The sequence below is a fragment of the Tachysurus fulvidraco genome, chromosome 2 (genome assembly GCF_022655615.1).
Source record: "Tachysurus fulvidraco isolate hzauxx_2018 chromosome 2, HZAU_PFXX_2.0, whole genome shotgun sequence".
NCBI lineage: Eukaryota > Metazoa > Chordata > Actinopteri > Siluriformes > Bagridae > Tachysurus > Tachysurus fulvidraco.
Window position 1 is genome coordinate 38962269 of NC_062519.1, and position 14718 is coordinate 38976986.

The 14718-nt window shown below is 35.2% G+C and overlaps 1 protein-coding gene across 1 annotated transcript; it reads right to left on the reverse strand.

Moving 5' to 3' along the window:
• Positions 1-1158: 1158 nt before the first annotated feature.
• On the reverse strand, positions 1159-10893 carry dpep1 (dipeptidase 1). The gene is made up of 10 exons (XM_027153037.2): positions 10707-10893; positions 10474-10600; positions 9417-9549; positions 8105-8255; positions 7853-7922; positions 7100-7276; positions 6818-6902; positions 6645-6720; positions 2945-3080; positions 1159-1915 (listed from the first exon to the last, which is right to left on the reverse strand). The coding sequence occupies exons 1-10, from the start codon at positions 10820-10822 to the stop codon at positions 1730-1732; spliced, it is 1257 nt and encodes a 418-aa protein (XP_027008838.1). The 5' UTR covers positions 10823-10893; the 3' UTR covers positions 1159-1729.
• Positions 10894-14718: the final 3825 nt, after the last annotated feature.

Sequence of the window (14718 nt, forward strand, 5' to 3'; positions counted from 1 at the left end):
TTATGAACTGATGGCCAGGATTTTCTTTTAGGATTTTCTAGTAGAGCCTGGAGGTTATCTGTATGGACTGCACAGACCTACACCAAACACACACACGTCCTATATATATCCATCAAACTGTTTACATGCTGTTTTTGCATACTGTTTTTAGCTCTTTGCACATGCTGTCTCACATTTCAGTTGACTGTTGTTTTGCACAATACTTTGCAATATCTCAATGTAACTGCTGCTATAATACTGTGTTCGTTCCAGTCTTTCTGCACACGCAATATTGTTTGAACATACATTATTTACACTGGTGCTGCTTATTTTGTATTGTCACCAGGTCACACAGATGCACTTTATGTATCCATGACTAACTAACTAAGTCCTTAGCTCTGTCTCTGTGTTACGTACAGTAGCTGCCTGGTCCTGGAGAAACGTTGTCTCATTTCACTGTGTACTGCAACAGCTGTATGTTTGAAATAACAATAAAAGCTTCTTGACTTGACTTGACTTGTTATGGTCCCATCAATTATAACAAGTCATAAAGGTCTTGAAGCTGAATAGCAGCCCAAACCCATCACACTACCACCACCCTGTTTGACTGTTGGTATGATATTCTCATTAAAAAAAAATGCTGTGTTAGTTTTACACCAGATTTAACGGGACACACTTCACTTCACCTTTATTCTCATCGGTCAGATGTTTTTTGGCAAATGTGAGATGAGGCTTTGTGTTATTTTCGGTCAGCAGTGGCCTTTGCCTTGGAACTCTCTCATGGATTTCATTTTCCTATTGTTGGATCAGACTTTAGATGTTCTTCTGGGTTCTTATATTGGCTCTTGGATGAGTCATTGTTAGTTAAATTGAACTTCCTAATGTAATTAATCACAGTTTATTCATGATTTATCAGGGGAGGGAAGGGCAATAAATATTTTCACATAATGCCTGGTAGGTTTGAGCAGCTTTTTCCCTTAATGCTTCGCAAGACGATTCACTGTTTCGAAGCTTTCGAATCACCACACGCTGGCGACACCTGCTGGTCAAAATAGTGTAAAGGCAACGAGATCTAACCCCAAATATAAACGATGCTATTTACAAAACACGTGCTTTCACGAAATCACGTGACTTGCTCAATTTGGCACACGATCCGAATCAATGATTCGAAACAAACGATTCGTAAAAAGTGTTTTATCTCTTGTTATCTGCAATCTAGCAGGCTAAAGGTGATGTTCTGAGTGCTGCATATTAAAACACGACAAAACAGAAACAACTATATTGTCAGTTTTAAAGATTTACCAAGCAAACGTGTGTATGTTGATTGATCTAAAGGAAGTACTAATGCTTTGTTTACTGTTGCGGTTCTGAGCGGCCATCTTGGTGAGGTCATGTGCTCTACACAGGGAAGAACAATTTCCAGGCTTATAGTGTTTTTTGTTATTTAAAAAATACATAAAACACATGATCATAGAAAAACACAATACCAAGTGTTGCTGAAGAGACAAAAACATAGTGTAGTGGTTCTTTTATTTTTTATAATTATTGTAAATATGTATGTATGTATGTATGTATGTATATGTATGTATGTATGTATGTATGTATGTATGTATCTATCTATCTATCTATCTATCTATCTATCTATCTATCTATCTATCTATCTATCTATTTATTATTTTAAAGATTTAACCCAAAAAAAAAGCAATCAGTTTTGTACAGCAGGTATTATAACAACCCAATAGGTGTACAGTTACATAAAATTGGGAATCAGTAAGAATAAAATCAGTGTTAATGATAAAATAAATAAGCTGTGAGATGGCATGTTTGCAGCATTGGGCTGAACCAGATAGCCGTAATCTGTCCTGCAAGGGTTCTGGACTAGCTCCAGAGGGATGGGGATGTCATCAGGAGTCCTAATACTCAGGCTGTCACGTACCTGTTATAACAAACAATGAGTCAGTAGGTTAGGGATTAAGACAGGCTTTAATTAAACTCTTTCAGAGAAGTCACACAAACCTCACATTGAAATAATTACATTACATGCCAGGGATCAAGGCAAAAAAGTTTATCCATTTAGACACTTTTTTAAACCTAGAATCACATTAATCACGTGAAAAAACATTTCAAATGACTTACATGTGAAATATGTGTTTTTTTTTCTTTGATTATAACTAGAGCTACAGATAAAAACAGATCATTGTTATTGCTTTATTATTTTATTCTTATTCCTCTTGCAGTTCTGACATTTCACCTGCAGAGGGCATTGTTTCTTTTGTCTTTTTTAAATAACTGTGTCGTAAGGCAGCTTTGAGATGAACCTAAAAAGATCTTTTTATATTTTTTATAGTTTTTGCTAAAGCGTTTTAATTTGACTTCAACACATTTTACCACACTAGAACATGAGTTAAACAACTGCTTGAAATTTAAAACGTTTTGGTCTCTGTGACATTTTTGAGTTATTGACAGTTTAATTATGGAACTCGGATCTACAGTTAATGTTGATGTGTTTGCATGTTACACTATTTTGTGCTCTTCCTGTGTAGAAACAAACTTGCTGACAAACTTAACACTTATACCGTACGTGTTAGACCTCACTCTAGCAGGTTTACTTAGCGCTTTATCCCTGACAGGAAATCAAGAACATTAGGGTGCATTTTCTTCTGCTATTTTCTCTATACAGTAGTTGTACATATGTATATGCTCATAGACTGTGGTTGAACATGGTTGTGTTAGTACACTTATTAAATCTTTTTGTACTATGAGTCATAGCTGTCTGGAGTGATTTTACTATTGCATTGTATAATTGTCTCTATCTGTCCTGCTAACTGACTGAGTTTAAAGCCAACAAAGTGAAATATGTTGATGCAGGACATTAAGTGTCTGAGTGTGTGTGTGTGTGTGTGTGTGTGTGTGTGTGTGTGTGTGTGTGTGTGTGTGTGTGTGTGTGTGTGTGCTCTGTTCTTACCGTTTCCACAGCTTTGAACACTCGAATCAGGTTTCTTCCAAGAGCGTCTTTGACCTCGTCGTCTGTCCAGTTACGTCTTAGCAGTTCTGCTACCAGATCAGGATACTTGGAAACATCCTCCAGACCAGTTGGTACACTACACAAAGACACGCATTTTTTAAATGTATTTTTATTGTTTGTGTTTGTGTGTGTGTGTGTGTGTGTGTGTGTGTGTGTGTGTGTGTGTGTGTGTGTGTGTGTGTGTTTATGGGTGTGTTTGTGGGTGTTTGTTTGTGGGTGTGTGTTTGTGTGTGTGGGTATGTGTTTGTATGTTCGTGGGTATGTTTGTGGGTGTGTGTTTGTGTGTGTGGGTGTGTGTTTTTGTGTGTGTGTGTGTGTGTGAGTGTGTGCGTGTTTGTGTGTGTGTGTGTGTGTGTGTGTGTGTGTGTGTGTGTGGGTTTGTGTTTGTGTGTGTGTGTTTGTGGGTGTTTGTTTGTGTGTGAGTGTGTGCGTGTTTCTGTGTGTGTTTGTGGGTGTGTGTTTGTGTGTGTTTGTAGGTGTGTGTAAGTGTGTGTGTGCAAATGCTATTACTGTTGAACATGAAAAACAAGATGAACTGATGTGGCTGTCTGTGTGTAATATTCACCAAATGAAGTATTATTTTTCAGTCAAGACCTTAGCAAGGAAAAACAACTACTGTAAGTCTGACACAAAGAGCCTATTCTTTTTCTCTCGCTCACACATAGTAAAAGCCGAATTCTTCGCATCAAATGTAGCAGATTCAATCTTCAGAGATTCAGGGTTTTCCCCTGCATCGATTGTGCAAATCGATGCTGATGTTTTGCTCAGAGTATCAAGAGCATTGGCTGTTGACCAGTTGTTTTTTTTTTCACAGTCACATTGTACCAACTAGACGTATGATTATGGATTAAACACACAGGCCTGTTTTTTTTTTTTTTTTTTTAACTCTTTGACCAGTAGCTACACCGGTTGTCCGTTCCACCAACGATGGAACTCGACTAATCAGACATTTTTAATTAGGATAAACAAACTCATTATTTTATGCCTGCAAATCTCATATAAACACTGAACACTTCTGGTTTTATCTGTGTGATACCTTTGTTTTTACCTTACGACAGAAAACCTTAAACAGAATTTTTAGTAGTTGAAGGTAAACAACATCAGATGGGTTTGAAATCACCATTTACTTTTAAAATAGAAACATTTGTGTGAAAAAACTCTGTGTGTCATATAAGCTTCATATTAACACCACTGTGGAGTGAGACACGACAATACTATACTAAACATGGACACAACAAAACAGGAGCAAATAAAATTCTTTGGCCTGTGATAAAAAGAGGTAAAGAAAGAATTTTTAGTGCAAAGCCAACAGCATTGTGGATGACCCCACACACCCTTCATACACACTCTTCACCCTCCTGCCCTCTGGAAAAAGGTACCGAAGCATCCGGGCCCTCACGACCAGACTGTGTAACAGCTTCTTTCCACAAGCCATCAGACTCCTCAATAACTAAACTGAACTGTACTGAGCACAAAACATACACGCACATCAACAGTATGGACGGCACAAACCTACACCAAAGACACATAATTCCAGTATATATCCATCAAACTGTTTACATGCTGTTTTGCACACAGTTTTATGCTCTTTGCACATGCTATCTCACATTTCAGTCGATTGGTGTTTTGCGCAATACAATATCTCAGGTAAATGCTGCTATAATACTAACGTATTCATTCCAGTATTTCTCCACATGTAATATAGATTGAGTACAGCACTGGTCAGTGCTGTTTCTGTTTATTGTCTTTTGTGTATTGTCTTGTAATTTTTTGTTCTACACTGTCTTGTTTGACTAGGACTACTTACTAAGTCCTTAGCCCTGTCTTTGTTTTATGTAGCACCATGATCCTGGAGAAACGTTGTCTAATTTCACTGTGTATTGCAACAGCTATATATGGTTGAAATGACAATAAAAGCTCTTGTCTTGACTTGACTTACACATGATAGCTAAACTTAATGAGTACACTCACTGAAGATTTCAATTAGTTAGCATGACATGAATTAGCAATTTTTAACGTCATATTTTTTTTGCATTTATCAGTCCAAGGTCTAATTTCCTTCCCAAGAGAGGTAAGAAACCAGCACATCAGGTTTCTTCATCAAACTTTATCTCTCAGTAACCACGACTAATTAACACATATGGTCACAAGCACAATAAAACACTCTCAAAAGTGATGGCTTGGAAAATTTCCCCGGTTTTTGGTGTGTATTTGCTTACAAAGTTAACCAGTTACTAGGATCAGGTGTGAAACTCAAAGTCTGGGGCATGACAACTAGATTACAGATCATGTGACAGATTTTATATTTTATTTATTGACAGAGACTACAACGCACGTTTGTAAGTCACTCTGGAAGTGTTTATCTAAATGCTGTAAATGCAGCTGTACTGAAAAATGAAGGTCTCTGTTGGCCATAAAACAATAGGCCTGTGTACCATTCATTCCTTCTACAGTAATTGCTTTATCCCAGACAACTGAATGATGGATTTAGAGCATGAGATATGTGTGTGTGTGTTAGACACACATTCATACCTTCCAGACAATTTGCTGTAAACAGATCATGTGAAATTCCACACTGAGTAACCTGAGTAACTGCGACCCAGGGATAGAATGAAGACTGTATGCGCTGGTGACAATGCTTCACACTGACCCTCCATGACACCTAACTGTACCACAGTCATGGGAAAAAGAAAGTACACCTTCCCTTCCTCTGTACCAGATGTTTCAGATAGAATAACAGTTTCGAATTTGGGCCCAATGTCAATTAAAGGAATCTTTGAAATAGCATAATATTAGTCTAAACATGATCTTTAAATAATATGTGGAAAGAGATATCATTTTGTACGTTGGAAATGCTTATAATGCTATTAGCTCGACCTAGAATTTAAGAATATATGACATACCAACCAGCCTGCCAATAAAGGACCCAAATGAGGCTCTAAATGAGGCTAAATGTGGCTTTGATGGCTGCACTAAAACAATGGCAAAATAAAAAATAACAAAGAATTGCTATTTAAATGTGAGTAAAACAAAATTGCCTTTCAAAATAGAAATATCAGGTTTTCAGATAAATTTTATTTACAAATGGAAAAACCCAATGCTGAACTTAAAGTGGGGAAAAAAATGCTTAAAAATGTCCTGTAGAAAGTGAGTAGAAAGAAATTCTAGCTAAATAATAAAGTTTTTTTTATTATTTTGCAATTAAATAAAAAGAAAATAAAAATGTAATAAAATAACAATATTTTCAAACGCAACAATTAGAAATATAAGATAGGACTGATAGATAAACAAACAAACAAACAAACAAACAAACAAACAAACAAACAAACAAACAAACAAATAAATAAATAAATAAATAAATAAATAAATAAATAAATAAATGTTTGTGAAAATGCAATAATTAAAATTCGATACCAAGTGGAACTTTTTATGTTGTTTTAAATTTAAACAAATGAATAATACAAGAAAAAAATGATCTTGAAGCATGATTTTAGAAATCTAACCTAAAGAATCTACTGTATAACTTCTGCTTATTCACAACCAGCTTTTTTTTGTGTCAGAATGTCACATTGTTCGGGTTTATGGCTCACCTAAATACACGCAATGGATCGGATTAGTATGTTAAAGGACTCATGCTTACCTGCTTACACCATCATAATCACCACCAAAACCCACACTGCTGGAACCAGCTACTTTCTTGATGTGATCAAAGTGATCTTTACATGCAAAGAGAGAAGAAGTGGAGGACAAAATAAAACCGCTGAGAGTTTTAATAAGTTAGATTAAAAAATTTTCATTTTGTGTCTGACTCACCTGCCACATGTGAGAGGCTGGCCTTTGAGCTACAGGTGACGTATTCATTATAGAAATTCACCATTACAATCCCGTTTTTGGCTTTCTGGAACAATATCACGTCACAATAATCGGAAGTTTGTAAACCTCAGCGTACAGTTACAAAGAACTGCATTAACCAGATTAACAGTGACAACAACATCCATCAGCTCATTGCTGACTCATTGCAGCTCATTGCTGTGTCAGATGAAATAATCACAGGCATTTTAATAAAATCTTCTACATTACAAGTTTAAAGCTCACCACTTTCTCCAGGATGTAATCTGGGACGTTCCTCTTGTGAGGACAAATGCTGTAGGCAGAAGAGTGGCTGAAGATAACAGGGGCCTGGGAGATCTCCAGGACTTGGCTCATCACCTGTTCTGAGACGTGAGCCAGGTCCACCAGCATGCCCATGCGGTTCATTTCACCAATCAGACGCTGGAAAAAGTTTTATAAAGTGTCACTTTATCTGGGATTTATAATAATAAAAACAAACTTTACTTATACTAAATTGTCAAGGTTCAAAGAGGTGGAAAAAAAAAAGTTAAATAAATAAATAAATATCTGTAAAAAAAAATAAAGTAAAAAATAGGCTAAATAATTATGTTGCAAAAATGAATAAATTAATAAATTAATAATAGTAATAATAATAATAATAATAATAACAACAACAACAACAACAACAACAACAACAACAACAACAACAATAATAATAATATACTGTTTTTAATGCTGCAATTAGAATCAATGACGCAATCAAAAAAATGTTTTAAAAAAAGTTTTTAAATAATGTAGCTGAATAATGAAAAAATTGGGGTTTTTTTGCTGCTGAAATCAATGGCAATCACTGGCAAGTGGTAATAAAATGTCAGAGGAAAAAAAAAATATAGCTAAATAAGTAAAACAAGAAATAGTGAGTAGAAATAAAAAAATGCTATTAAATAAAAAAAAAGTGCCACAATATGAGTGAGGGAAAAAAAAATTAGTATTAGTATTAATGCGTTACATGCTAACCTTTCCAAAGTCACTCAGGCCATTGTGCTCCACAGGATCTGAGCCAGTATCCACCTTCCAGTTATCCACCCTGGAAGATTAAACGTCTTTTCATGAGTATAATGCTTTTCTTTTCTCAATATCACATACATTCAGGATAACCTGTTCCTCTTCGTTGAAGGCCGGAAAGAAATCTCTGGAAGTAAATTTAAATCCCAAGATATTACCATTGATAAAATCTTGATTGTTACAAGAATACGTTAATCCTTTTACCAAGGTGTGTTGCAGCTGTGTGTGAGAGTCAGATAACGGACTCCCAGTTGATACATGGTGCGCAACGTTCCCATACTGCTGTCTACAGAGTGACCTCCTTCCACCCCGATCAAGCTCGCTGTCTTATTGTTGGCAAAGGCATCCAATATGTCTAGAAGTGGAAAACAAAAATTGTAATATTAAAGGCCGGTGCTATGAAGCTCCACTTTGATTCTGTTTGTAGATTCACATTGCATCACAGTTCAGTTCAATTCGCAAATCAGAAAGTGATGATTCTTTTATAGTAATAGTCTTCTTTCAGTATTATATAGTTCAGTTCTACTGTATTATATACAGTTCTACTCTCCCTCACTTCTGTACTCTCCACTATTCTTCATCGAGGCTCCTCATTACACCCCCTGCCTGTTTAACCATCATGGGCACTAGAACATTTACAATAGTCACACTGCTCCTCGTCTCTGAAATTATCTCCCGGAAAACCCTTTCAACCAACACAGACTCTCTTGCAACATTAAAAAAATGACTCGAAGTGCTTAGTCCATATGATCTTAGGCTGCACTTAAATCTCCTTATGCTTAAAATGCTTTAGTTTAATATGGTTTAATTGTTTTAATTTACTATTATTTTATTATTTATTATTTGCTTGAATTTGTATGGTGACCTTCAGTGACTAGAAAGGCACTTAAAAGAAAAATGTATTATTATTATTATTATTATTATTATTATTATTATTATTATTATTATTATTATTATTATTATTATTATTATTATTATTATGTGATGTACAATGCTTCATGTATAATCATGAATATGGTGAAGTAAGTAGTTTATTGAATATTTATGGAAGCATCAGTGCTTTGGAACAGTCAGGTCAAAGGACCATGTGCTGTCCAGTCTCAAAGCATGACAACCTGCTTTTTTTTTTTTTGGCAGAATTCCTTATCCTGAACCTATTACAGTACATTTATGTCATTTATCTCAGGTTTAAGGGCCTTGCTCAAGGGCCCAGCAGTGGCAGTTTGTAAATGCAGGGATTTAAACTCATGACCTTCTGCTCAGTAAACTCTTAGCTACCACAATCCCAAGAAAACATGTTTAGTGACATCATTGGAAACAATCAACGCTAACGTAATGGCTGCAGGTTACTGAGTTTGCACAAAGAAGTGCAAACTGACTATGGAGCTACCGGTTTTGCCACCAGTAAAAAAAACCAAATGTATTTTCTGTACAAACACAGAAACAAACATTATTGCAAACACAATTAAAATTCAGAAACAGTGAGTAATTATTTGGGAAGGGAATGTTATGCTACCTTGACTGCTGGAAGCAAACACAAAGTCCTCAGGATATTTGTTAGACATTCTGTGTATAATATCGATTTGCTCCAAGGTGTGTCTAACGGCATCTTTATACTGAGTGTCACATGGGGCGTATGCAGCCCAGAACTGAGAAACAAGAACAAACATGTTTGTGTAGATGTTTGCATGAGTATATACTGTACGTGAAGAGATGGGAAGCACAAGAGCAAAGCAGAATTACAGCACTTAAGTGATTTAAGTATCTGTACCTGAGTATTTTTCTCCTCACATAACTTTGATATTTTAAAAGAAAAATCCTCTACTTTCTACTCTCGACGTGGCCATAATTTTATTGTTGCAAATCATTGTGTACATTAGATAGCTAATAATAGTGAAAAATGAAACCTATTGAACATACTGCATGCAATCTAATAATTTCTATAATCTAATCTAATCTAATCTAATGATCTAAGTTTATTCTCTCAGCATTCAGTTAGTTTGTGTAATCAGCATTATTATCACGGTAGTTAACATGGAAGACATAATGAGAGATTAATGAGAAAAAAAATTACAAATTATAAATGAAAAAAAAGGCATATTATAAAATATAAAAGTATTATAAAAGTATATTAGCTGTAGATGTTTCTGCATGTTGGTTGTTCATTATGTTCATTATGCCAGCTTGCTAGCTTACAGTTTAGGATACCTGATATGTTTGGACAAAAGTGTGGACATTCATAAGGTTTTATCTTGACTGGGTCTCTAATTATTTAAAAATGAATAATAAGGGAAAGAAATGTAGTAAATGTTTTTATTTTTTTATTAAAATAGCCATATAATTTGAGTATACTCACAGTACCTATACAGGGAACCAAGAACTTTAACAGATCTTATCTAAAGTTTTCCTTTGCTCTTTACTTTGTCCTTGGTGAAACAGGTACATCTTTTTATTTTGTGGATCTTACTTTTATTTTCAGGACAGCAAGATTTCAAGCTATACTTCAAGTTTTATCGGCACTTTGAGTAACAAATGGAGTTCTTTTTCCAACTTTGTACATGAGTATTACATACCTGTGCTGCTAAGTAGCCCTGTTTGATTTTATGGATGTTGGTGTGCGTTGAATTGAGTGTGTGCAGGTCCACTCCATTTAGCTGATTGTTAAACTGCATCCTCAGTTGCCATGGCAAATCATTGTGTCTGTATGATGTCAGAATATACATTTGGATTATAATGTTGTACTTTTTTGACTTTTTTGACTGATCTGATTTTGTGAAAATTGTATGTACTGGTGAGCTTTTCTTACCCATCGATCAGTGGTGTCTCAGACATCAGACTTCGCGCTCGATCCTTGTATATGTCGGCTCTGGAGGTAAACGTAAAGGCGAAGAGGACTAAACATACATCCCAGATGCACCTCATGTCGTCCAGTTACTCCTGTGTCTTGCTTAACCACCGCTTTCCCTTTTCATGTGTGTGGACATCAGGACAGATTCAGGGTTGTAACCTTTAATTGTCTTGGGTTAAATATTAAGTGCATATTTAATTTTATGACAGTCATAAATTTATGGTCAGATACCTTTAAAAATGCCCCATAAACAAGCATAATAGTGTCATAGGGCAGAGTCTATAATAATACAATGTGGGAGTTGAAACACAATGCTTTTTAAAGTTGTTTCATATATATAATTGCTTTTTAAAAATGCCTCAGTCAAATTTACCTAAAAAGAAAAAATATCCCACTGTGTCATATTACAGCTATGGGTGCCAAAACTTTCTGAATTTTCCAAGAACTATTAAGCACACAAAAGGGAACAGGTCACTATAAGGTCAACAATTAAGTATATATTTAGTCCTATCAAATTTTATAATGATGAGTCAATAATGGTGTCAAATGAATGACAAACCCAGACAATCATAGCATTGTTATTGACCATGTGCATCTATTCATGGCCACAAATTAGCCTTAAAATGACTCCCAGCATGATAATGTGTCATGCCACATGCCACAATACATCTCCTGTCTGCAGGAATCCAGTAAAGCTTCTTTGGGATGTGGTAAAACTGGAGATTTGGAACCTGAATGTGCAAATGATGAGTCTACAGCAACTATTAGACAGAAGCCTGGTAGTGGTGGCTTAAGTGGTTAAGTCGCTGGGTTGTAGGATGGTGATCCCTGATCCTCAAACCAGAGCCTTAGGCACTTGAACCACCAATGCCCTATTAATGCATCATTTTTTTCAGGGTCACGGTGGGACATGATGCATCCTGAGAACAACTTTCTAAACTCTGCACAATACCAGAGACCCTGGAGTGATGAAGCAGCAACACTACATCCTTCAGCTACATTTTTACATTTCAATCATTTCGAACAAAGTTAACTAAAAAGAAACCAAGCTCCACCACATTGAAAATAAAGCAATGTAAAGTTCAGAGTTTGGACAAAGTGTTATCATGTCTCTTCATCTTCACAGCTCAAGGGGAAAATAAATGCATAAATTCCTCCTGCCAACCAATCATGACATCAACCCTACACAAGCTTGTGGTCATTAAGCTGTGATTGTTGGACTTAGTTCTTTATAACAGTACAACTTTATATGTGATGTATAAATATGTATAAACGAATGATGACAGAACATTTTAAGTTACTACATAATAAAATTGCTAAATGACAATTATATAACCATTATGTTATATAACTGAGACATAATAGTTTGTTACTGAACAAACCATCACTGGTGTTAATTGGGGGAAAAAGTATTACGGTTTCTTCATCCTTTAAATCTATCATTCATTTATATCTTTCATCCATATAGCAACCTACTGTACAGTAGAACCACAATAAAACCATGGTTACAACAAGTAAGCGATAAAAAAATTTCGCGACACGTTCTAGCTATCGTTACTATTGTGCCTGTGAAATGAGATATCAGATAACTTATTACTTACGTTATGGTTTTGAACGGCTTTTTTCACTGCTATTTTTTTCTTGAAATATATTAGAGAAAAAAGTGACAGCTTGTCACGCAACAGAGAAAAAACAAAGACTTTCTCAAATGTCTCAAAACTGAAACTTACAGATTTCATTTTGATTTTTAGTAAAATGCAAAACAAACATCTCACAGAACACTTCAACATGTTAACAATTTTACACTTTTTTTTAAATTCACGTATCCGGAACATTAATTGTCCTCTTAGAACTTGATGAATGTTTACTGAATGTTTAATTAATAACATCGAACTAATAATATTCAATAGGTCTGTTCCTAGCACTTTTTTTACTGTCCAGCTGAATGAGCACATGACTAACCATGAGAAATTCTGGTACACGAGAAATCATCATTTCCTCTAGTCTAGTCTGGTAATATTAAAAAATGAGGAAGATAAATAGTTATTATTAGTGTACTCAGAAAAACACCTGACAATGTAATGATTATATGATATGGGGAACAAAAAGGACTTCCTTATTTCCAATAAAACACAATTAAAATTAATGAGTTATAACATAAATGGTCATTAAAGGTTAAAGAGAAATTTCTAATCATTGATATGGTTAAACTTTATGTAAAGAAACAATTATTTAACATGTATGGAAGGAGTCTCCAGTGTTAGTGCATTCTACATGCTGGGAAAGGGGTTTACACTGGTATTGGTATCAGCATTAAACTTGTAATGTATATGTAATATGCTTGTAATATTTGTGCATATATATATAAAAACAGAAGTACAAATTCTACAAAAACAAAGCCCTTCTGTAAGTGTCATATAAAGTGTATAGAGTGTTAACTACCACTGTGGAGTGTGACATGAACAAAGAAGTTCAATACTGAATATGGACACCAAAAAACAGTTGCACACTTTATTTTTGGTCTCTGTTAACACAAAATATGAGTGTGGTTTACACTTGTTACAAGAGAATATCATGAGATAATATCCTTGAGGGCCAGACTAAGACAGAAATATGCTCTTTCTTGATGATCAGGATTGATTTAAGAAACCTAAGATAAAGTTATGGTCATGTCTTTGTGAATTGAAAGACCAAGATGCTTCACTGTGGACCTGCAGTTTTCACACCTCAGCATATTTAGCTTTTAAACCATATATGTTTTAACTTTCCTGTTAATTCCGTACTCATACTGTATATGATCTCCCATGTCAACGTTTTTCTTTGTTTAACCATTAAGGATGAAGCTCTTTGTTGAGTTGTAGAGAAATAACCAAACACAAGCCCTGTGCATTGAACTACTGTATATAATTTAATATAATTTTTTATCCTCCCAGTATCAGGAACAGAGCAATGAATTTAGCTACATCTATTCATCAGTCTACTTATTTGTAAGAGCTAAGAAAGGTCCGAATATCAGTCATTTAAATGGTTTGTTTTAAGTGCACAATTTGGCTTGTTACCACATGACTCATGCTACAGTAAACACTATGTTAATCGAAGCATACTAAGGTGCAATAGAACAGCACCCATGATCAATAATGAGTAATCTATTTCTGGCTCTACAAAAGTCAAACAACATAATGTTCTCCATTACACGTCTTGCACGTATAATTGCAACTAAATGTTTGTTCTGGATAATGAAAATGACAGCCATGTTTACTCTGGTATGCCACATTGTTGTTAATCATTTGGCTAATTTGCTATCTGAAGCACTGTCACAGCAGGTTTTCCTTTACATTATCCGTGTAATTTGTCACATGTCTCCTAAGATAACAGCTTTAAAGGTCAAAATACGAGAGGGAAAGCTCTTGATTGAGTAAATAAAACTGAAGTCAACAACAGACTGTGTGTTTTGCTCTCATTATAGTAACAGATGTGTGCAGAGTGAGTCATGGAGTAAACACTTCTGGTTTTCTGCATTAAATGATATTGATCATTCAGTTGTAAGTACTAATCTTATGATAACAGTGTTTGGCCTTTCTTACTAGTACACGGTTTCTTTCCAAAGGCATTTTCAATCAGTATAAACAAATGGATTACAGTGATACCTCGAGATACGAGCGCATTGACATACGAATTTTTTGAGATACGAGCTGTGATTCGACCAAATTTTTTGCCTTGAGATACGAACAAATTTTTGAGATACGAGCATCCGAGCCGACGCTGCCGAAACAAAGATCCCCAACGACCACATGTGAGATACGAACATCCGGGAGTAAATAAAAGGGAGGAAGAAACAAACCTCCTTGGACAGGTTTTTATTAAAACGACCGGCAGATAGTGAAGAAAGAGTGACAAGAAAGGCAAAAACAAGTGAAGAGAAAAGCGATGAAGAAAATTAATCAAAATTAATGTAAATAAAACAAAAAAA

Bases quoted from the DNA above. Each gene is read 5' to 3' on its own strand.
- dpep1 (XM_027153037.2), bottom strand. From the start codon at position 10,822: ATGAGGTGCATCTGGGATGTATGTTTAGTCCTCTTCGCCTTTACGTTT. The intron at 10,601-10,706 runs GTAAGAAAAGCT...GACATCATACAG, and splicing joins GAGACACCACTGATCGATGG to ACACAATGATTTGCCATGGC. The intron at 7,277-7,852 runs GTTAGCATGTAA...AACTTTTTCCAG, and splicing joins GCCTGAGTGACTTTGGAAAG to CGTCTGATTGGTGAAATGAA.